The 24,861-nt window shown below is 42.2% G+C and overlaps 1 protein-coding gene across 5 annotated transcripts in view; it reads left to right on the top strand.

Annotated features, from left to right (window-relative positions):
- Nucleotides 1–24,861, top strand: part of dapk1 (death-associated protein kinase 1) — a 198,253-nt gene that overhangs the window by 159,878 nt on the left and 13,514 nt on the right. For all 5 annotated transcript variants that reach the window (XM_080188807.1, XM_080188809.1, XM_080188808.1 and 2 more), the window contains exons 21-25: nucleotides 847–1,035; nucleotides 4,723–4,920; nucleotides 16,122–16,260; nucleotides 17,133–17,253; nucleotides 24,083–24,271. In XM_080188807.1, the coding sequence (XP_080044933.1) occupies nucleotides 847–1,035; nucleotides 4,723–4,920; nucleotides 16,122–16,260; nucleotides 17,133–17,253; nucleotides 24,083–24,271 (836 nt within the window). The remainder of the gene's footprint in view (nucleotides 1–846; nucleotides 1,036–4,722; nucleotides 4,921–16,121; nucleotides 16,261–17,132; nucleotides 17,254–24,082; nucleotides 24,272–24,861) is intronic.

The raw sequence follows: 24,861 nt of genomic DNA, 5'->3' as shown, positions 1-24,861 counted from the left end.
TTTTAGACCAGCGCAGCCGGAGAATTCCATCCCTGGAGTTTGATAAAGACTTAAAACAGGAACCTTGTGACTCGGAGGTGAGAATGCTACCAGCTGAATGATGGTTGGTACACAACAATAGTGAAAACAGAGTGGGTTTGGAACAATGATTTAAAATTACAGGGAACTTGGGAGTGCTGCTGCTCAGTACTGTACTCAAGTGTCAGCATTGGATCACTGGTACATTATTGTCTCTGAATCAGAAGACCGTGAGTTCAAGCCCATTTCGGGTCCAGATTATTACAGTTTTATTATTACCTTTATTACAGTTCTAAGAAGGTGTTGCAGTGTTGGAGGTTGTGCTTTTCAGATGAAACATAGAGAAACTGAGGTTCTTTCACTTGGATGAACAAAATGCCAAAGCATTATTTTAAAAACATGGGAGCTCTCCCATTGTCCTGGATATTATTTATTTCTCAATGAACATCACCAACAAGTAAATTGACTGGTCATTCATCTCATTGTTGTATGTAAATTGGCTGTCATATTTATAAACAGTAAATATACTGAAAAAAGTAATTCCAGAGTCACTGGATAGTGATTGTGGGAAAGAGATTTAGCAGATTGTTCTATTCCCTCTTTCCCTATCAGAAAGATGATGTGGCAGCCGCCGAACTGCTGTTCCAACTGAGATCAGTTCAGTCCAACTTGGTACCTTTCGTTCACTGGGCCACTAGAGTGTCCTTTATATTTTTTAAAGGTTAAATTAAATGTGGATAATATTTTGCTGCTTTTATTAGATTGTGACATTGGACTAAGAAAGATTAAATTTATAAACACCTATTTGATGAACTTCTCATTCTTCAGTTTCAGTGAGTATTACAAATCTATACCCTGGCTGTGAAAATGTCAGTGTAAGGAGCCGCAGCATGATGTTTGAACCAAGTCTAACCAAAGGAGTGCTGCAAGCTTTTGTTTCACCAGCGCACAATCTACATTATGCAACTGATGACCAATCCACTAAAGCTATAGACATACAACATGCTAATGTTAATGGTAAGTAATGACTACTTTACACCACGATGGAAGACATGGAACTCATAACCCTTTAAGAACATAAGAAATAGGAGCAGGAGTAGGCCATCTAGCCCTTCGAGCCTGCCCCGCCATTCAATAAGATCATGGCTGATCTGTCGTGGCTCAGTTCCACATTCCCACCCTCTCCCCATAACCCTTAATCCCCTCGCTTATCAAAAACCCATCAACCCGCGTCTTAAAAATATTTAGCGAGGCAGTCTCCACCACTTCAACGGGCAGAGAATTCCAGAGATTCACCACCCTTTGAGTGAAGAAGTTCCTCCTCAACTCTGTTCTAAACCGCCCCCCCCTTTATCTTGAGGCTGTGCCCCCTGGTCCTACTGTCCTTTCTGAGCGAGAAGAGTCTCCCTACCTCTATCCTATCCATCCCATTCATCATCTTATATGTCTCAATGAGATCTTCCCTCATTCTTCGAAACTCTAACGAGTACAAGCCTAGTTTATTCAGCCTCTCCTCATAGCTCAACCCCCTCAACTCCGGTATCAGCCTAGTAAACCTCCTCTGCACTCCCTCCAAGGCCAAAATATCCTTGCGTAAGTGCGGCGACCAAAACTGCACACAGTACTCCAGCTGCAGCCTCACCAATGCCCTATACAGCTGCAGCAAGACCTCCCTACTTTTATATTCAATCCCCCTCGCTATGAAGGCCAGCATCCCATTCGCCTTCCTGACCACCTGCTGCACCTGCAGGCTGGGTTTTTGCGACTCATGCACAAGGACCCCGAGGTCCCTCTGCACCGTCGCCTGCTGCAGTTTTTCGCCACGTAAGTAATAATCCTTCCTACCATTATTCCTACCAAAGTGGACCACCTCGCACTTGCCAACATTAAATTCCATTTGCCAGTTCCTGGCCCATTCGCCCAGCCTATCTAGATCCTTCTGTAGACTCTCCACAACCTCCGCACAATTTGCCGTTCCACCAATCTTGGTGTCATTAGCAAATTTTGACGCCATACACTTGGTTCCCTTCTCCAGATCATCGATATAAATGGTAAATAGCTGAGGCCCCAGCACTGACCCCTGAGGCACTCCACTAGTCACCAACCGCCAATCCGAATAGCACCCATTGACCCCCACTCTGTGCCTCCTATTTGACAGCCAATCCTCTATCCACGCTAACACCCTACCCCCAACTCCATGCCCCCTTACCTTCTGCAATAACCTCTTGTAAGGTACCTTGTCAAACGCCTTCTGAAAATCAAGCTGCTTACCTCCCCTGCTATTGAACGTGAAGCAATTTTTATATAAAAGATGCTTATTTAAAGTGGCTTCTTTTTGAACTCCTGCTTTTTAGCTTTTGAACTGCATGGTTGGTGTATAAAATTGAATAGATGAAGCTGCATTTTGAAAGCATTAATTGCGTTTGCAATACATCACTAATTTGAGGTTAATTCAACACTTGTCAAATCCACAGTAAACCAATTTGTGATGCAAGTGCAGCAGTTATAGTGACAGTTTATTTTAAAATGTTATAGCATTTATTAAGTAAGGGCTCTCCTGATGGTGAATAGCTAAACCATTTAATCAGCAAGAAACTAAACTAATTCCCACACAGACTGAGTTAGCTGACCTTAGCCAGCATTACTCATGGGATCTTGCAGTGATTGTCGGTATAGATGGTTTAGGGAGAGGGAAATCGACCATTATTTAGGATGGTTGTGCAATGATCCCTGTTGGAAGCAAGCATGTTTGCAAAACTGGTGCAGACATGTCATGGCTTGGATGTGATGTTATGAGTGATCAAGTAAACCTACAGGCACTTGTCATCAAAACTCACAGGAAAGTAGTTGTTTGAATATGGTGTCCAAGGTCAGGCAAACTATCCCAGCAAGAATCCGAACTTTCACTGGAATGAACAAGTGCATCAACTTTGAAATAGTTTGCCAATGCTTCAGTCCGTATAACTGCCTTATGAGTTTTTCTTGATGGTTTCTCAACACTGTGCTTTCCTGTATGTAAGCTCATAGACCACTGCTTAATTCGGTGCCTCCAAACTACTTTCTGCTGTGATTCCATTTTAACACTTGAAAATGAACTTGACCCCAGATTCCAACCAAAACAATAAAGCAGCACTGTAGCATTCATTGAGTACTTTGTAAAAATGTTGTTTTAATGAGAGGCATACATGTTCCAACACAATTTCTCAAAGTCCCCTTTTCCAGGCTCAGTGTAAGTGCCCCGTGATGTGAGAGGAAGCTCTCTATCACCACCATTCCTTGTCCCTGTGTGTCATCTGAAGCCCTCTCAGCTTTTCTATTTCTTTGCTCCATCTTTTACTGTCAGATCTCTGTTCTTCCGGAAGCTGTTGAGATACAGAACAGAGGAGCGCCAGGCTCCTTGAGTAAAGATCGACCACAAGCTGAGCATCAAAATCATAGAGACCCTACAATGCAGAAGGAGGCCATTCAGCCCATTGAGTCTGCATCGACCACTACCCCACCCCAGGCCCCAACTTCACATAACTCTAGGAAAAAAGAGCAAGTGATGGCAGAGAGTGAGAAAGGAAAGCAAACTGTAAGATCAACAAGCACACAGGATCAAGAGGGTTGGCGAGACTGAGATTACTGGGCCAGTAAGCACAGAGAATGGGGTTGTAAAGATGCGATTGGCGGATCGGCAAGCATAACGGAGGAGATGAAGCTGTAATTGGACAGTTGAGGTGAGAGGGAGGGGCTGGGAAAGAGGTAGTGGAAGTTCCAGAACTCCAGTGAGACTGCAGCTCCCAACACATTCCCAATGAATCAAGTGTTTCAGCATCAACCACAAGCCTAGGCAGTGAATTCCACACAACCATCACTCTCTGGGTGAAAAGGATTTTCCTCATGTCCCTCTAATCCTTCTACCAACCACGTTAAATCTGTGCTCCATGGTAATTGACCCCCAACCAGGGGAAGACTAGTCTTGTCAACCCTGTCTAGGCCCCTCATAATTTTGTGCTCCTCAATAAGGTCACCCTTAGCCTCCTCTGTTCTCAGGAAAGCAATCCTAACCTATCCAGTTTCTTCTAGAGCTGTAATTTTCAAACCCTGGCAATATTCTTGAAAATGTCTACCTTCTTTCCAGAGCAGTTAGGTCCTTCCTGTAAAACTCCATCTGAGGCCTAACCAGCATTTTATACAGTTTCATCATGGCATCCCTGCTTTTATATTTAATAAATGATCCAATGAACAAAAGCATTCCATGTGCTTTTTTGACTACCTTGTCCACCTGCCCTGCCCCCTTTAAAGACCCATGGACACATGCTGCAAGTTCTTTTATTTGTTTTCAGTATCTTCCAGTTTATTGATTATTCCATTGCCCTCCCCAAATATATTAGCTCACTCTTTTCCAGATCGAATTCTGTTAGCCACTTGTGTGCACATCAGCCAAACCATTAATATCATTCTGGAGTTGACAACTATCCTCTTCACGAAGACGGCCGATTTTTGTGTCATCTGCAAACCTCCCAATCATGTCACCTATATTTAAATCTAAATCGTTAATATACACATCAAATAGCAAGGGCCCCAACACTGAGCCCGAATACTGGAACTTGTTTTCTAGCAATTTTAAAGAGTAAAGTAAGTTGGACTGTAAACCCATCTGTCTTTTTAAAACTTATTGTTGATCTCAGAATAATTGAAGCATTTGAATATCTTTTTTAGGTGTTGGTGATTTTAATGTCTGGGAATTCTCTGGCAATCCTGCTTATTACTGCTGTTATGACTATTTTGCTGCAAATGATTCCACTGCTATCCACATGGTGCTTTTCAGTCTGGAGGAACCGTACGAAACACAACTGAATCAAGTGACCTTTTGGCTCAATTCCCTCAAATCTCTTATCCCAGCAGAGGAACCTTTAGGTAAGTTTTCAGCAATGCACTAATCAAGGAACATTTTCATTAGCCGATTATGATTGTAGAGAAAGGAAGCATCAGAACCATTCAAAATACATTTACATCTTTTTAGATGGAAGTTTAGTTAACTAGAAATACATTTTAATGATGGTCAAATGGTTTTTTCTTATCATTGAAGTTTCTTTAGATTCTTCTTTTGAAAAATCACACTTTGGTTATGTGTATAAGCTACTGATTTCCTTAATATTTCCTTATACACTCTTCAATAAAATGTAAGAGTAGGTTTTTTTTCTCTTTGTTGTGTACACCTAAAATATACTGAATATGTTTTAACCTGAAAACTAGCAGAACCACTGGGCAGATAGCATGTATCCTTGGGTGCTGGAGGAATATCTATAGTTCAAAGGATACAGGGATGAAAAGACCCTCAGCTAGCAGTGAAGTTGCATTGATGTGGAAAAAAAGCAATTGTACCAATATAGATTTTCCGTTTCAAGTTCAAGTTCCCAACCTTTCACAATCTACAGTGATAGATTACATGAAGGGACCAACTCTCACGTACCTGCTGATACAAAGCTGGGTAGCAAAGTAAGTTGTGAGCAGGGCACAAGAACCTGAAAAGGGATTTAGATAGATTATGAGATGGACAGAAGATGGTAGATACAATATAATGCATTTATTCATTTTGGTTTAAAGGATAGAGAAACAAAAACAGGCGGCACTGGCACAGTGGTTAGTACTGTTATCTCACAGCACCAGGCTCCCGCGTTCAATTCTAGCCTTGGGTTACTTTGTCTGAAATTTGCACATTCTCCCTGTGTCTGCGTGGGTTTCCTCCGAGTGCTCTGGTTTCCCTTCACAGTCCAGAGAAGTGTGGGTTAGGTGGATTGGCCATGCTAAATCGTCCCTTAGTGTCAGGGAGATGATTAGGGTAAATACACGGGGTTATGGGAATGGGGTCTGGCTGGGATTGTTGTCAATGCAGGTTTGATGGACTGAACAGCCTCCTTTTTACACCGATTCGATAACTTAAAAAGTGAGCAACTATTAAATGTTGGTGTTAAAAAGGTTTGGATATCAATGCCCCAGAATCAGAATTAACATGCAGGTACAATGAGCAAGTAGGAAGACAAATGGTATGGGTGGCATTTAATGCAAAGGGATTTGACTGTGAGTATAAAGAAGTCTTGTTGCAATGATACAATTTGTTAATTACTGTTTACAGTTTTGGAAGGAAACGTTTTCTTTACAGAGGGTGCATTAAGGTTTGTTAGCATGATTCCGAGGATGAGAAGTTGTAGAGGGAGAGATTGAGAAAAAGAGCCTATATCCTGCCTGGAGTATCAAAGAAAGAGAGAAAGGACTGACCCAGCAGAGATGTCGGCGTAGTGATAGACAGTCAGAAGGCTGTTGCCCTGGGAGTTCTCAACTTTGTCACCAGACTCAGAAGTCGCATGGCGTCAGGTTAAACGTAGGGAATGAAACCTCCTGTTGAGTACCATATGTCACACACACCCCTCCCCTCTTCCCCAGCTGAAGAATCAGAATTCCTTCATGCTGACCATCACTTGGAGGAAGCAATGAGGGTGGCAAATGTTCAGAATGTACTCTGGGTGGAGACTTCAAAGTCGCATCATCAAGAATGACTTGGTAACACCATTTCTGATTAAGCTGCTAGATTGGGTCTGTGGTAGTTGGTGAGGGAACCAACAAGAGGGAAAAACATCCTTGGCCTTATCCTGGTCAATCTGCCTGCTGCAGATACATTTGCCCATGACAGTGTTGGTAGAAATGACCACCTTGGAATCTTTGTGGGGACAAAGTCCTATCTTCAGTTGAGGATAACCTTCACTGTGTTGTGTAGCACTCCCATCGTGCTAAATGGGATAGATTTTGAACAGATCTAGCAACTCGACTGGGCATCCATGAGGCGCTACGGGCCATCAGCAGCTGCAAAATTGGACTCGATCACAATCTGTAACCTCGTGGCCTGGCATAATCCCCACTCTACCATTACTACCGAGCCAGGGGATCAATCCTGGTTCAATGAAAAGTGTAAGAGGGCATGCCAGGAGTAACACCAGATATACCTAAAAGTGAAGCGTCAACCTGGTGAATAACAACACAGGACTGCTTGCTTGCCAAATAGCATGAGCAGCAAATAATAGACAAGACTAAGCGATTCCACAACCAACAGATCAGATCTAAGCTCTGCAGTCCTGTCACATTAATTCTGAATGGTGGTGGGCAATTAAACAACTTAGTGGAGGTGAAGGCTCCACAAATATCTCCAACCTCAGTGATGGGGGAACCTAAACAGGATGCATTTCTTTTTGAAGAGCAGTTGGATCAGTTTGTAAATAGTACCACAGGTGGCAAAATTAAACATTTCCAATTGTAAAGTACTCACACGGAATTACTCCAGAGAGATTTTTGAAGTTAAAGATAATGTACACAGCTTGGTGATAATATACACAGCTTTTCATTTTCTGGCAGATGGCATTCAGTATAGTGCCACACAACAGACTTCTGTCAAAAGTTACAGCTCATGGGATAAAAGAGACAGTGGCGACGTGGATAGAAAATGGCTAAGTAATAGGAAACAGTAATAATGATGTGGAGATGCTGGCATTGGACTGGGGTGGGCACAGTAAGAAGTCTCTCATCACCAGGTCAGAGTCCAACAGGTTTATTTAGAATCACAGGCTTTCGAAGCACTGCTCGGGTTCATCATTCACCTGTTGAAGGAGCAGCACTCTGAAAGCTTGTGATTCCAGATAAACCTGTTGGACATTTATCTGGTGTTGCGAGACTTCTCACTAGGGTAATAATGGTCAATGGATATTTTTCCAGCTGGGGGAAGGTTGGTAGTGGAGTTTCCATGGCGGTCACTATTGGGACCCTTGCTTTTCCTGATATATATTAATGATCTAAATTTTTGTGTACAGAATGCAATTTCTAAGTTTGGGGATAATGCAAAACTTGGAAGTATTGTAAACTATGAAGAGGACGGTGTAGAACTTTAAAAGGATGCAGACAAGTTGGTGGAGTGGAACAGCAAGGTGGCAAATGAAATTGAGTGTAGAAATGTGAAGTGGTACATTTTGGTAGGAAGAACATGGAGAGACGATATAAGCTAAGGGGTACAATTTTTAAGTGGATGCAGGAGCAGAGGGACCTGCGTGACTCTGCATAGATCAGTGAAGTTGACAAGACAGGTGGAGAGAGCAGAAAATAAAGCATATGGTATCCTGTGCTTTATTAATAGGGTCATATTGTACAAGAGCAAGGAGGTTATGTTGAGTTAGATTTCAGCTGGAATGTTGTGTACAGTCCTGGGCACCACCCTATAGGAAGGACGTGAACGCATTTGTGAGTGTGCAGAAGAAATTTACAAGAAATGTTCCAGGGATGAGAAACGTCAGTTATGAAGATAGATTGGAACTCCTTGGAGCGAAGAAGGCCAAGAGAAGATTTGATAGAGGTGTTCAAAATCGGTTGCGGGGGGGAGGGCGGCGAGTGTTGGACGGAGTAGAGGGGGAAATGCTGTTCTCACTCAAAAGGATCATGAACTGGAGGGCACAGATTTAAAGTGATTTGCAAAAGAAGCAAATGTGATTTGAGGAAAAACCCTTTTCACACAGTGGGTATTTCAGATCTGGAACGCACTGCCTGGAAGGGTGATGGAGGCATTAAGGAGGGCATTAGATAATTATTTGAATGGAAAGAATATGTGAGGATATGGGGAAACGACAGGAGAATAGCACCAAGTCATAATGCTCATTTGGAGAGCTGCTGCAAACACAGTGGGCCGAATGGCCACCTCCTGTGCCATAACAGTTATGTGATTCTGTGATACAATGTGGAAAATATGAAGTTATCCACATTGGTAGGAGAAAGAGGAGAGTGTGGAGGGTTGTTAACCATTTAAGGCTGAGATGAGAAAGAATTTCTTCATTTCAGGAGGTAGTGAATCTTTCAAATTCTGTATCCCAGAAGGCTATGAAGGCTCGCCTATTGAATATGTTCCAGATAAACATTAGTAGATACCTAGATAATAAAGACAACAAGGGATATGCGAGATAGTGTGAGAAACTGACACCTGAGGTAGACAATTAGCCATGATCTAGAATCCCTATAGTCTGATGGAGGCCATTCAGCCCAGCAAGCACAGCAACCACAATGCCACCCAGGCCCTATTCCCATAACACCGCATATTTACCCTGCTAATCCCCTGACACTAGGGTTAATTTAGACGGCCAATCAATCTAACCTACACATCTTTGAACTATGGGAGGAAACCGGAGCACCCAGAGGAAACCCATGCAGACACAGGGATACTGTGCAAACTCCACACAAACAGTGACCCGAAGCCACAGTTGAACCCGGGTTCCTGGCGCTGTGAGGCAGCAGTGCTAACCACTGTGCCGCCCTAGTTGAACGGCGAAGCAGGCCCGAGGGGCCAAATGGCCAAATCCTGCTCCTATTTCCCTTATTCCTGTGTCTGAACAATGTTGTTCAAGATTTTATTAACCAATTTCCATTATGAATTTATGTACTTGTAGGACTGATGAGTAAGTTTAAAAAAAGTTTTCTAAATGTTACGATTTCAAATGCTGAATGTTCTGTGGCCACTTTGTGGTAATTGGTCTCCTGAAATGTATACACCTGATGTTACTAATCTCACAGATGCACAAAAGTAAGGACATTATGCTTCAGTTATACAGGGCAACGGTGAGACCGCATCTTGAATTGTGTATGCAGTTTTGGTCTCCTTTTTGAAGGAAGGATGTAAATGCTTAGGAGATGGTTCAGAGGAGGTTTACTAGATTGATACTGGAATGAGCAGGTTGCCCATTGAGGATAAGTTGGAAAGACTGGGCTGGTTTCTACTCGAGTTTAGAAGCGTGAGGGGTGACTTGATTGAAGCATAAGATCTTGAATGGTCTCGACAAGGTAGATGTGGAAAGGATAATTCCTCTTGTGGGTGAGTTCAGAACTAGAGGACAATGCCTTAAAATTAAGGGTTCACCCTAATAGGTCAAAGGTAAGGAGATTTTTTTTTTCCCTGAGAGTTGTGCAAATTTGGAACTTGACCTCAGAAGTTGGTGGAAACGGGGATCACTGAATATTTTTTAGGCAGAGGTTGATAAATTCTTGATTGTCAAGAATCAAAGATGTTTACAGCATGGAAACAGGCCCTTCAACCCAAGTTGTCCATGCCACCCTTTTTGTTTTAACTACTAAGCTAGTCCTGTGTTTAGTCCTTATCCCTCTATACCCAACTTATCCATGTGACTGTCTAACTGCTTTTTAAAAGACAAAATTGTATTTGCCACTACTACTGCCTCTGGCAGCTCTTTCCAGACACTCACCACCCTCTGCATGAAGAAATTGGTCCCTCTGGGCCCTTTTGTATTTCTCCCCCTCACCTTAAACCTATGCCCTCTAGTTTTAGACTCCCCTACCTTTGGGAAAAGATATCGACTAACTACCTTATCTATGCCCCTCATTATTTTATAGACCTCTGTAAGATCACTCCCAAGTCTCCTACACTCCAAGGAAAGAAGTCCCAGTCTATCCAGCCTCTCCTTATAACTCAAACCATTAAGTCCCGGTAGCATCCTAGTAAATCTATTCTGCGCTTTCTCTAGTTTAATAATATCCTTTCTATGATAGGGTGATTAGAACTGTACGCACATCAAGGTTATTGGGGCTAGATGGCAATGTAGAACTCGACACAAATAGATCAGCCATGATTTTATTGAATGACAGAGCAGGCTCTAGGGGCCAAATGGCCTACCTCTGCTCCTATTTCACATGCTCATATTGTGTGATATTAACTCGACCAAATTTTCAGCACAAGCTTTTTCTGAGAGAGCAGGGAGAATTTATGCCGATTTGGCTGAGTTCAGCAGTGACATGGTTCATCGCCCTCCCCTGCTGTGACAGATTGCTACAGCTACACTGTGAAAATTTGATGTATTCTGAATAAGTGTTACAAATATTAGCAATTACTCCCTATAAAATCTTTTAAAACCTTCACTATATTGGCTGTTTTCCAATAAATAAAAAAAGTCCTGTGAAGCAGCAGACTTCAAGTTTTTAATTTGTTTCTTCAGATTTCAAAAGCTGGATTTAAATTATGAAAGGAATGTCAGTGTATCAAAGCAAAATTTTGTGTTTTGTTTTGCTACGTTCAAGTTAAACTTGTGTACCTCTTCTCAAGACATAAAGTATTCCTGCTGCTGGCCATATGGTCTTTGTCAACACTGAATTCAAAGCTTAATGGCTTCGGAATGCCCTTTAGGGAAGGAAATCTGCCTTCCTTACCTGGCCTGGCCCACATGTAACTACAGAGCCACAGCAATGTGCTTGACTCTCAAATACCTTCCAAAACAACTAGAAATGAACACTAAATGCTGACCAGCCAGCAGTGCCCATGTTCCACAAATGAATAAAAATAAATCATGGAAAAGTATAGCACAGAAGAAGGCCAATCAGCCCATCAAGGGCAGGCATAGACACAAAGAGGAAGCCATTTAGTTCTATGCTTCTGCTCTTTCCCCATATTCCTGCAATGTTTCTGCTGCAAGTATTTGACCAATTACCTTTTTACTAGTGAATCTATATCCACCACCCTATCAAGAAGTGCATTCCAAATCCTAACCACAGATTGTGAAAATAATAAGGTTTTTCTTAAATTGCCACTGCTTCTTTTGTCAATGATTTCACTATTGTGAAGGTTTAAAAATGTGAAGTGGAAAAGCTGATGGTACTTGATTGGATGTTTAACTTGTATCAGTGTGATGGTGTAAATAGGTATGGGTTGTTATTTAGTGAAATTGTCCTTTGACCCATCCAGAGGGGAAACGGCAGTAAATTAAGATCAATTAGGATTTCCTCTTGCAGCCAACAACTGGTAATAAATCAGTGTGGACACTAAGGAAGGACATTAAAGCAAAAAATGCTGGAAAACCTCAGCATGTGTGGCAGCATCTGTGGAGAACCAAACAGATTTAACATTTCAAATCTACTGTGACTCATTAGTACCCAGACCTACTGAGACTTTCCCAGCATCTTCTGTTTTTATTTCAGATTTCCATCATCTGTCATCTTTTTCCTTTATATTAATAAGAAAGGGAATGGATCAAATAGAGAAATAATAAATATATTTGATCATTTTTCCAGCCTCACATGAAGGATTTACCATAACAGCATTATTTGGCCCATCAAATTCATTTCTGTAGAAAACCAACTCTTCCTTTATACCATCTAGCTGCAGTGTGAACCTCTCCCTTCAATGACATGTTACAGTTGAACATAGCACTCTGGTAGATGAGGCAAAGCCAGCCATGGTTTATATTCCAAATCACCATTCGTTGAGCTCTGTTGACAGTATGGGGTGGTACAGTGGTTAGCACTGCTGCCTCACAGTGCCAGGGACCCAGGTTTGATTCCCAGCTTGGGCCACTGTGCAGAGTCTGCATATTCTCACTGTGTCTGTATGGGTTTCCTCAGGGTACTCCGGTTTCCTCCCACAGTCCCAAAGGTGTGTTGGTTCGGTGCATTGGCCATGCTAAATTCTCCCTCGATGTAACCCGAACAGGCGCCGGAGTGTGGCAACTATGAGATTTTCACAGTAACTTCATTGCAGTGTGAATGTAAGCCTACTTGTGACTAACAAAATAAATAATATATAGATATTGAATAGGCAAGGAATTGGCATCGGCTGCAATACTTCCTTCCCCTGGTGTAACATGTCAACCCTGATGTGAATAATAACTCCCTACATCGGCTACTGGAGGGCAGCCGCTACAAAGGATAAACTGCAACAACTTGCATTTATATAATGTCTTTTAATGCAGAGAGTACATCTCCTCACTTCACAGAGAAGGTGCAAACATCAGACAGAAACAATTGTTTAAAAACATTGTTGAAATGATAGGTAAGAGACTGTTGAAAGTGGGTAGGGAGTTAGCAAAGTGAAACAGAGTTCAGGGAGAGAATTGGAGTGAGTACAATTTTGATGCTAATGATAGATGGAAGAGATCCACAGGAGGCCTGCAGTAGATGACTAGTTGTTATTGTTCAAAGAGGGTGAAAGAATGAGTAGGGGAGATCCAGGGAGAGATTTGTTAATGAGGACAAGAGTTCTAATTCCTGTAGATTTGGAGGTCAGTTATGACTAAGAAAATAAGTGAATAGAACTGCAGGATAAGTTGTGAGCGATATATCTTTGAAGTTAACTTAGGTGGTTCTTGGGATGGTGTGTTTTGGAGAAGTCAAATTTGGAGGGAATGGCTGTGCCCCTTCTCCATCCAGCATAAGGTCAGAAGTGGCAATGCTCGCTGATGTTCAGTTAGACTTCCAATTCCTTCAAAAATCAAACAGTCGATGCTGCTATAAAACATGACTTGGCCAACATTCAGACTTGGGAGTGATAACTATCAGGTGATATTCATGCTACACAAGTGACCAACAATAAACACCCCCAATGATACAATCTCACTACCTCTCCTTGACATTCATGGCATTAACATCACTGCATCCCCCACCATCAGTATCCTGCAGGTCACCGTTAACCTGAAAGTTAACTGGATCAGCCATATAAACACTGACTACAAGAGGAGCTCAGGAGGTTGGCAGTAAATAACTCATCTTCTAAAATCTGTCTGTCATCTACTATGCACAAGTCAGGAGTGTGATTGGAATACTTTCAATAAGCCAAGATAAATGAAGCACAACACCATCCAGGCCAAAACAGCCTGCTTGACTGGCACTCAACAGTTTTCCTCCACTACCGGTGCACAGTGACTGCAGTGTGTACCATCTATAAGATGCACTGTGGCTACTTGCCAAGGCTCCTTCAACAGCTCTTTCCAAACATACAAATGCTACCATCTAAAAAGGGTAGCAGGTGCATAAGAATGCCAATATTTCAAGAGTTTTCCTCCAGTTCACATCCACTCCTGATTTGGAAATATGTCATTATTAGTTCAGGAGCAGCACGTTGGTACAGTGGTTAGCACTGCTGCTTCACAGAGCCAGGGACCCAGGTTCAGTTCCAGCCTCGGGTGATTGCATGGAATTTGCACATTCTCCCCGTGTCTGCGTGGGTTTCCTCCAGGTGCTCCAGTTTTCCCTCAGTCCAAACATGTGTAGGTTAGGTTGATCAGCCATGCTAAATTGACCATTAGTGTCAGGAGGATTAGCAGGGTAAATACATGGGGTTACGGGAATAGGACCTGGGTGGGAGTGTTGTTGGTTGAGGCTCAATGGGCTGAATGGCCTCCTTCTACACAGTAAGGATTCTATGATTTCAGTCAAAATCCTGGTGCTCCCTGCTAAACAGCACCATGATGCATCTACCTGGACTGCCGCAGTTGAAGAAGGGAGCTCACCACCACCTCGCCCTCGCTAACAATACCCACATCCCATGAATGAATAAAAAAGACTGGTTAAGGGTATCAGCAACAAGTGAGATGAAAGAAGGGCACAGGTAGATAATTTTGCAGAAGTGTTGATCACAGATAGTGAATGAGGCTCCAGTCAGCCTGAGTTCTGTTTGAGATTACAGCTGTACAGAGAGTGTGTAATAATTTTACAAAATGGATTTGTCTTGAAACTGCAGGAAGTTCTAGATTGTGTGGGACAAGCAGAACAGCAGAGAGGTAGAGCATTTTGAAAGAAAAATTAGTGTTAGGGAGAAATATTCTTTCTAATCACCCAATACCTATAGAGCCAAGCTGTAAACTGGATTCACAGTTTAATTACATCGGTGTTTCAACATAAAAATTTCATACTATCCCCAGCAGATGGCACTGAAGAGCCATTAAAATGAAGTTGCCATATAGTGTCAAAGCTTTATGCCTCTGTGAGATGTATGTAAATCACTACCAACATTTTACATGTGCCTCATTTCAGGATTTACAGCTGCCATTTCCAAATTTGCATTAATTACAGAATCATAGAATTCTTACAGCACAGAAGAGGCCATTTGGCCCATTGAGTCTGTACTGACCACAGTCCCACTCAGATCCTATTCCTTTTACCCCACGTATTTATCCTGCTAATCCCCTGACTCTAGGGTCAATTTATCATGGCCAATCAATGATACCCACACATCTTTGGACTGTGAGAAGAAACCGGATCACCCAGAGAAAACCCCACAAACACAGGGAGAAAGTGCAAACTCCACACAGGCAGTGATCCGAGGCCAGAATTGAACCCAGGTCCCTGGCGCTGTGTGCCAGCAGTGCTAACCACCGTGCCACCCAATCAATCCTTTCAATCCTTTCAAACCTTGGAATTGAAATCGAAAAGTTAATAAGGAAGAGAACTGATTGACTGAGACGTTATAGAACAGACTGCCAGAACAGCTTTTTATTTTGGTAATGTTGTTAATCAGTTACACCTAGCTTGTTCTTCAAATTAATAGATTTCCAATTCACAAAGCTAAATTGTAACAATGTGAATTTAACCATTATGTCTACAAACTCATGCTTTCTTTTTGTAAAATCTGTGCAGAGGTAACTGTAAGGCAAGTCTAGACACTTAGGGTGTGATTTTACAGCCTTGCCTGTCCCAAAACCCATCCGAGATCAATGGATTTCCCCATAGCCTGTCCCTGGCCCATTCCAATTCGCGGTTAAATTCAGGCCTTAATATTCAATAAAATTATATACTTCTCCTTAAATATCACTGGCTTTTGACGTCCGCATATTCCTCGTATAGAGATTTCTAAATATTTCCTGGTGGAAAAATACCAAGAAGTAAAGGAAGCTGACAGCTGCCCTTGGGAAATTTAGAAATGAAAGGTAAAACTGGTCTTCGAGACCTTAAAATGGAACTCCCATATTCATGGTGTCAGTACGATTGATTTTACTGGGATTTGAACATTTTTGCTGATTTTATCCCACTGAGCTCTGGCAAACATTTTCAAAGGTTCCAATATTTTGGTATGGTAAAATCCAAACCTCGAGAGTATTTACTTCTTACATATGAATTCTTTCTTTGATGATAAATTTGGAAGTACTGTCACTGGAAATTAAAGCTGTTTCTTTGGTAAGTCTTGCATTGTGGCTCCAGTGGATAGCTCATCTGTGTGGAAAGAACAGTATACATGATGCATGAACTTGAAATAAACATAAAATTAATGATCAGTTTGCTTTGTTTGTTCTGACAGTGATTTCTTTTCTTGATAGCATTTGGCGGAAAGCTGAAAAATCCTTTGCAGGTTATTCTTGTTGCCACCCATGCAGATATTGTAAATTGTCCCCGTTCATTTGGAGGGGAGTTTGATTATGACAAAGATCTAACCCTCCTAAAAGAAATAAAAAGTAGGTAAGTAGTCAAAGTCGTCTGAATGGCCTTTTAAGGATTCCACTTTCCTTAGGTGTTCCGTCGATTTCCAGATTTGTTCAGTTACTTTCACCGGCAAATTTGTAGGTTTCAGCCCCAGTGCAGGATTTGAGCACAGAATCCAGGCCAGCACTCCAATTACTACTGTGGGAGTTCTGTGTTATTGGTGGCGCCATTTATAAGAGAAGGCGTAAGCAGAAGAATCCATCTGATCCCAGGTACTGTTCGAAGAAGAGTTCACAACAACTCTCCTTGTGTCCAAATCAACCTTTGTCCCTGGACCAACATCAACAAAAAATTAAATATTCAATTATCTACCTGCTCTTTGTGGAATCTTGCTGTGCTCAAAGCATCTGTTACATTTGCCTACATAAGTGTCTGTAATTCAAAGTAATTTGATTGTATATAAATTGCTGTGGGATGTGAGAACTGTAATAATAATCACTGGAGAATGGCCTGCAAAAGTTACTTTGTAGTGACCTACAGGAAGATGATTTCCCTGGAATTGGCAATGAGAACCGTTCCCCTTTTGTTCACATTTTTCCAGAGGGAAAACTCCACTGTTATGTTTGTAAAGGTATAAACTATGGCTGGAGCCGCTACTAATTATAAAAATGAGAAATTGTTTCACTTTTTTGGAGGTACGGTGCCATGGTGAAAAAGCTTGGAACAGGCCAGCACAATCAAAGCAATCTCAGTGATGACTGGTGACAATAATAATATTTGGCCTTGAACAAAACATTGTGACTGCTCGAATCCAAGCATTACCCTCCAGAGTTTCTCACTAACAGCCAGTTTGTTTTTGCTTTTTTAAAACATTTATCATATTTAACCAGACTTTGTAACATTCCTAGGTTTGGAAACGATATGCAGATATCTGATAGATTATTTGTGCTGGATGCTGGTGCGTCTGGATCTAAGGACATGAAGCTGCTGCGAAATCATCTGCTTGAGTTACGGAATTGCATTCTTTCTGTAAGTAAGCTGTACTGTGCACTGTATAAATGGGAAATAGTAGTAGTCATTGAGGTTTATGGCATGGAATCAGGCCCCTAAAAATGCTTTAAGAAAGGGGCAAGGAGATCTCTAGTAACTATAGACTGATCAGTTTAACATCGGTGGCAGGTTAGGTTTTAAGGAACAATAATTGACCAAAGAATAAACAGACATTTGGAGAAGTTTGAATTAATTAAGAGACAGTGCTGATTTGTGAAAGGCAGATTACGTTTGACTTATAATTGAATTTCTTTTGAAGTTATGGAGAAGGTTGAGGAGGGAAATCCGATCCAAATGAATTTTAAGAAATGCAAAACTAAGGTTCCTGGAATAGGAGGATCAGTCCCTGTTTGGACTTACAAAAAGGCTTAAGGACAGAACGCAGTCATGTTAAAAGTGATTGTTTTTCTGATTGGCAGATGGTAGACGGTGGTGTTTCCCAAGGCTCAACGGAGAACGTTGCTTTTTGTATGTTTACAGATGACTTGGATGTTGAAGCATGAGCAAAATTTCAAAACAATACCAAACTCGGAGGAGTGACAAATAGTGAGGATAAGACCATAAGAGATAGGAACAGGATTAGGCCATTTGGCCCCTTGAGTCTGCTGTGCCATTCAATAAGATCGTGACCGATCCGTCATTCCTGGCATTCACTTTGTTCCCCTTGACCCTTGATTCCTTTACTGATCAAAAATCTATCTCAGCCTTAAATATACACAGGAAGGCCTCTGCCCCCATGTTTCACTATGGCAAGGAGTTCCAAACATTTACAGTCCTCTGAGAGAAGAAATTCCTTCTCATCTGAGACGATGTCATCTGGTCCTAGACTCCCCCATAAGGGGAAACATCCTCAGCATCTACCATGTCAAACCCCCTGAGAACCTGACATGTTTCAATGAGGTCACCTCTCATTTTTCTAAATTCCAATGAATAGAGCCTCAGCCTATTTAACCTTTTCCTCATACGACAGTTCCTCCATACTGGGGATCATCCAGGTGACCCTTCTCTGAACTGCCTCCAATGAAATAATGGGTCGATTCTCCCAGCTCAGGCTTTAGAGGCGCAGCGCGCTGGGTGACTTGAGCAGAGGCTGTTTAGCGGGCTTCTCACTGGGCATCACAACCTCAACGAGTCTCCAGCCACCGGATTTCCGACATCGTCAACTCTGCATCAGAAATCATTGCAGAGCTGTGTAAATTGTGCAAATGAAGATTTTAATACAATTAGTGGGCCCAGGACTGAAGTGACTGGGCCCACTAGCATTCCCCCACTCCCCAAGGAGGGCTTCACTCCAGCTGGGTTTATGATAGCTCCCCACTACCCACTAACAGGGACCTGGCAGCCTGACCCCGCAGGAATGAAGGGGGATCCCTGGAAATCCCCAGAAGCTCATGAATAAGGGGGGGGGGGTGCCCCTGGGCATTTCCAGCCTGGCCTCCTGGCACTGGCCATGGGGCAAAATGGCAATACCCAAGGTGCACCATGGCACTGCCCACTGAGCGTCAGGCAGTGCCAAGGAGATCAGACCTATTTGGCGGGGGGGGGGGGGGCACTGGAGGATCAGATCAGTGCAGGTGGGGAGGAGTCCCACTGCCACCCTGCACACGGCAGTAATGGAGGGAGGCTGTCCATCAGGGTGGGGGTGTTGGCCTGCCCTGGGGGCGTTGGGTCAGCAGTACGGAGGAGGTCAAGAGATCAGGATTGCCAAGGGTTGGGGTGGACGAGGCTGGCCAGGACAGGTCCAGGAGGCCAGCATTCAGGCCATGGGAGGGTCGGAGGGGCAGTGATGTAGGGATCGCGGGACTGGTCAGCGATCAGGAGACCGGCAATGCAGGCCACAATCATGCGCCAATCTCAGCAGTGACAGATTGCCGCATGCGCAGTGGTCCACTCAATGCTGCCGCCCTCTCCTGCAGTGTACAGAGCATGGCAGATTTACTTTGAAAATCCCACAGGAAAAAAAACAGCAGGATTTACTGGTTTTTATGCAAATTTGACACTTAGAATTGTTTTTGGTCCAATCCCACCCAATATCTTCCCTTCTCCAGATGTGGTCTCACCAGTACCTTGTACAGTTGAAACAAGACTTCCCTACTCTTATACTCCAACTCCCTTGAAATAAGAGCCAACATTCCATTTACCTTCCTATGTGCTAGCTTTCTGCGATCCACACACAAGTTCCCCCAAGTTCCTTTGTATTGCAACTTTCTGCAGTTTTTCGCCATTTAAATAATGCTCTGTTCTTTCGTTCTCCCCTCCAAAATGAATATTTCACATTTCTCGCATTATATTCCATTTGGCAATTTTTTGCCCATTTACTTAACCTGATATCAATCAACTGCGACGGGTTAGCAGGATGAATAAACAAGTGGCAGATGGAATTTAATGCAGGTAAGTTTGATATTTTTGGCAAAAGGAATAGAGAGAGGCAATATAAACTTAATAGCACAGTTCTAAAGACATACGAACATATATCTTTGAAGGTGACATGACATATTGGCAATAATTAACAAAGCATATGCGATCTGAAGCTTAACAAATAGAGGTATTGAGTAAAAAGACAGGGAAATGATGCTGAATGCTATAAAGCTCTAGTTAGGCCACAACTAGAATCCAGTTCTGCTTTCCACACTTTAGGAAGGATTTGATGGTCTTTGAGAGGGTGCAGAGGAGATTTACCAGGGAAATTCCAGGGCTGAGCAATTTTAGCTACAAGATTAAGTTGAAGAAGCTGAGTTTGTTCTCCTTGGAATCAAAAAGATTAATGGGACGTTTGATCAGAGGTGTACAAGTTTGTGGCAGGTTGAGATAATGTCGACCAGGACAAGCTGGTGTTTCAAGGACATGCATGTGGACCACAGGTTTTTAAGTTTTGAAAAAGAGGTAAATGGAGGATGTGAGGAAAAGCCTTTTTATGCAGCGCATGGTAGTGACCAGGAACTCATTGGTTATGGGAATGGTGGAGGCAGAGACAACACGATCGGTGATTTGAAAAGGAAGTTGGATACGCACCAAGAAGGGGGAAAAAACAACTTGCAGGGCTATGGGATAGAGCTGGAGAGTGGGACTGACTGGTTGCTCTAAACAGACAGTGACGTCGAGTTGATGGGCCAAATAGCCTCCTATGCCATGAGGACTGTCTAATTAAATGGATTGGGAGAGAAGTAATAAAATATCCAGGGGATAAAGTTCACATGTCACCATTTCAGATTTACATGTTCTTATAAGTCTTCCTGATTTTTGGGATGTTCTTAGTCTCAGAAATTGATTGAAAACATTTCTGCAAACTCGTGCACCATTTTATCCTTGGACGCAATGTTTTTTAATGCAATTTTCTCTTGTAAAAGCTAAAGGAAAGGTGCACTTACCCTCAGGGGAGTGCACTGAATGTTCACTCAACTAGTTCCTGGAATGTAGGATTTAATTGCCCATCAAGATCAAGCTGACTGGACCTAGCATTTAGAATGATGATCTCACCAAAACACATAACATATATAACATTCTTTAAGAGATTTGACGAGGTGGATGTTAAGAGGATGCATTGTTTGTTTGGGATTGAGATGAAGAGAAACTTCCTCAAAGGGTTGTCAGTGTTTGGAATTCTCTACCCCAGAGAACTGTGAATATTTTGTCTGCCAAAAGCATTGGAATGGGTGAGGGGCAGGTTGATCTCCGGTGGGATTTTATGGTTTTGGGACTAGTGAGGTCATAAAATCCACCCTTAGCTTTTAAACATGTTCAAGACAGCGGTCAGTAGATTTTTGAATACTAATGATGTGTGGGATGTAGCTAAGGTGGAAGATCTGCTCTGATCTTGGTGAATGGCAGAACTGATGTGAAGGACCAAGTGGTCTTCTTCCTTTTCACAAAGCTATCCTGTTTGCTTTACTTCAATACACTATGTGGCACAAGTCCTTACACCACGCAGGGGTACTGGAAGGGAAATGTTGCTTATTGCTCAAGTTATACTGCGCACACTGACTAATCTCGCTTGGACCAAGCAGCTTCTTCATCTGATAAGCAAGCACAAACAGTAATGTTGTAGCAGTCTGTGACATATAATGGATTCTGTGCACTGTCAGCAAAGGCATCTTCCTGAACATGCCAACAATTTCTGTTGGTATTTTTGTTGGCATTGCTAATCTGAACTTCAGGAATCAGCGTCTCACACGTCCTGCTGCTGCCAATGTGAAAGCTAGTTTAGATTGGTGCGATCACAACAAATGTGAGTGCAAAACCAGTCTTGACTTATCTCAGTACCTACGTTTCTGTACGTTTTAGCATCCTGTTTGCGATGACAGGAATATGAACATTGCGCTGTAAACCAGGAACAGCAAGGATATTTTGGCCTTGGAGGGAGTGCAGAGGAGGTTCACTAGACTGATACCGGAGATGAGGGGGTTGGACTATGAAGAGAGACTAAATAGACTGGGTCAGTACTCGTTGGAGTTTAGAAGGATGAGGGGGGATCTAATAGAGACGTATAAGATAATGAAAGGGTTGGATAGGGTAGAGGTAGAGAGATTCTTCCTGCTCAGAAAGGACAGCAGGACTAGAGGACACAGCCTCAAGATAAGGGGGAGGGCAGTTTAGAACGGAGTTGAGGAGGAACTTCTTCAGTCAAAGGGTGGCGAATCTCTCGAGTTCTCTGCCCGTTAAAGTGATGGAGGCTACCTCGCTAAGTATATTTAAGACACGGGTAGATAGGTTTTTGGCAGACAAGGGAATTAAGGGTTATGGGGAGAAAGCGGGAAAGTGGAACTGAGCCACTTCAGATCAGCCATGATCTTATTGAATGGGGGAGCAGGCTCGAAGGGCTAGATGGCCTACTCCTGCTCCTATTTCTTATGTTCTTATGTTCCAATGGCTGTGTTCAAACATCAGCACTGTTTTATCTAATTTTCACAGACCTTTCAGCCTTAGTTTGTTTATCTTCTGAATATATTTGTTCAATGCCTGAGTTAAAAATCAATAGTATTCTGTGGCGTTCAAAGAGTATATTTTGGATTTTTTTTGCCATGTTCCCCGACAGTGGGTTTTTCTTCTTTTCTTCTTGTGTGAACACAATTGCGGGCACACCAATTATTGAAACAATAAAGCAGCTTGCGAGGTTTTGTGTTGTTATTGCTTGTATATAGAATTTGTTCAACTGTGATATTTTACTTTATAGTATTTGGTGTTTACTCCTGGTTTTTCTTTTCCTTCTGTGGCTTTCTGGTTCTTTTCACATCTCTTTCCATTTATCTCATTCTAATCTCCATCCTTCTACCTTTTCATTTTCTTTTGTCTTCCCTTTGGCTGCCCTAGTCGCTGATATGGATGCTCCTTCTCTGGTTGTAATCCTGTTTGCAGTGGAAACACGTTTAGAAAGTTGAATCACATCTGCCCTGCTTATGCAACATGTAGACAATAGTTTGTAGTCAAGAGCTTGTGCATAGAGTTAGCTGCTCTCTCCCGGTGTGACCACAGGATATTACAATTAGACTCAGTACCCTTGGGTTAGAAAATGGAAGCATCACCCAAGGTTCTTGCTCACTGTTCATGAGTACTGCAGGAGTTAACTGTGTTGTGATTGGGCTGAAATGGGTGTGCTCTGTGGTCATAATAGTTAGCCTCATTGTCACTCAGTGCCCAGACAGTGGGTGGAATTTTCTGAGCGCACACCCCCCCCAAAACCAGAAAATCCCCACGTGGACTCAATGGATCTTTCCATGGTCTGCTCCTCGCCTGCTAAGATTCCACTGGTGGACAGAGTGGGAAAATTCACCCCCGTGTGCCAGAAAGCTGTTGGAGACGTCGGAGATCAAACTGATCGTGTTCTGGCATGATCCTGATTTATGCAGTTTTCCAGCAGGGATAACTTGCTAATGTTAATAGATTGAGCCTTGTTTGATTTCTCCCACCCTGCATTTCCTTAGCCCAGGTATGTCATGTCCCATACAGACATCACAGCTTGACCCCCCTGGTCTGTGTGACTGGCAGTACTCAAGAAGCTTAGGTGATGCTTCCATTCTCTAACCCAAGGGCACTGAGTCCAACTCGGTACTGTCCTGCGGTAACTCTGGGAGAGACCAGCTAAATCTACCCACAAGCTCTTGTGCATAAACAATTATTTAAGTGACTTCAACAACTAGAGATCTATTTATACTCATGTACTTTTAATTTGCTCAAAAGGTTATTGGACTTTACACATAGCACATACTTTCTCAAGCATTTTAATTTAAAAAATAAAACTACCTTTAAAACTAATGCATCAACTCCTTATTGGGGCAAGAACTAGGGGTGGGGATAAGGGGCCTTATTCCTTTCAAAAATCATTTTTAATATACAATCTCATCATTCTGTCCAAGTAGTTTATTGTCTGAATGCACCATTAGATACTGTCCTGAGCCATACCAATCAGGAACAACCCTAAGAGGGAAATTCAGGCTAGCTTCTAGTTCTTGAATGTTTTGTTGGTTCTGTTTAGAAAACTCTTGAGTTGACATGTGAGGACTGGATTAAATTCAAATACAGTGCTCCTATTGAAAAATAGATAAATTCAGTGGCTTATGAAGTATGTGATAACTTGGCTTCAGGAAGTGTCCAAAAGTGCCTATGTGATAGTGCCCCATTGCCTTCAAAAGAGGGTGAAATTGGGAAAACGCAATTTAAGAGACATTATTATTAACATCTAGCTTAATTGGCTTTATAGAAGTCATAATCTTAATATAGTTAATACAATGTAGTTTGCAAAATCAGCTAATATGTTTCTATTATCCTGTAAACTAATAACCAAACAACATATGTATGTCCTGAACTCTCTTAGGCTTGTCTACCCATGACATTCCTCTGTGAGAAAATCATCTCGACGCTTCCTTCCTGGAGAAAGCAAAATGGACCCAACCAGTTTATGTCATGGCAACAATTTGTTTATGATGTTCAGGACCAGATTAATCCCTTGGTGAGTGAAGAGGACTTGAGGGAAGTGGCTCAACAATTGCACAGTATGGGAGAGGTAAGTGGTTTAGTTAGTTATAAGGAGTTAAGTCTAGAAACAACTACCTTTATGGTTGTTTCTCCATGTTGATAATTGGCTTATTTCTCACTATAGTAATTACATTGTGATTGTAAATGACTCCTACTGCACCGTCTTTATTATTTATATTGCTTGTAAAATTAAGTGTAGGAAATTGGTTCATGTTGCCATTTTAATTGTGTTTAACAATTTGCCTTTAACAAAGTGCTAGCTTTCCTTAATTAATCCACACTTGTCTAAGTGGCTATCAGTTTATTGCTTCTAAAATCTTTCCCAATCTCAAGGTTAAACTCATTTTTCAAACAGCATGTGACATTTGCAATACTGCAATCCTTTGGCACCATCCTGACATCTAATGAGGATTGAAAAATTGTGACTGGCCAGTACCACCACAATTTCTACCCACCCTTCGTTCGTTCCTTCCTTCAGCTTTGTTGGATGCATTCCTACCTGATCCTGGTGACTTATCAACCATAAGTAGAAACAATCTTATGAAATTGGCTAGATCCTCTTTATTGATGTTAGCCCATCTAATGCCTTAGCTACGTGCTGCTTGACTGTGACGTTGG

Source organism: Carcharhinus amblyrhynchos, chromosome 5 (genome assembly GCF_965287045.1).
Source record: "Carcharhinus amblyrhynchos chromosome 5, sCarAmb.v2.hapA, whole genome shotgun sequence".
In the NCBI taxonomy this organism is placed as follows: Eukaryota; Metazoa; Chordata; class Chondrichthyes; order Carcharhiniformes; family Carcharhinidae; genus Carcharhinus; species Carcharhinus amblyrhynchos.
Note: the sequence above shows the minus strand (reverse complement) of the source record. Positions and strands in the feature narration are given on the sequence as shown.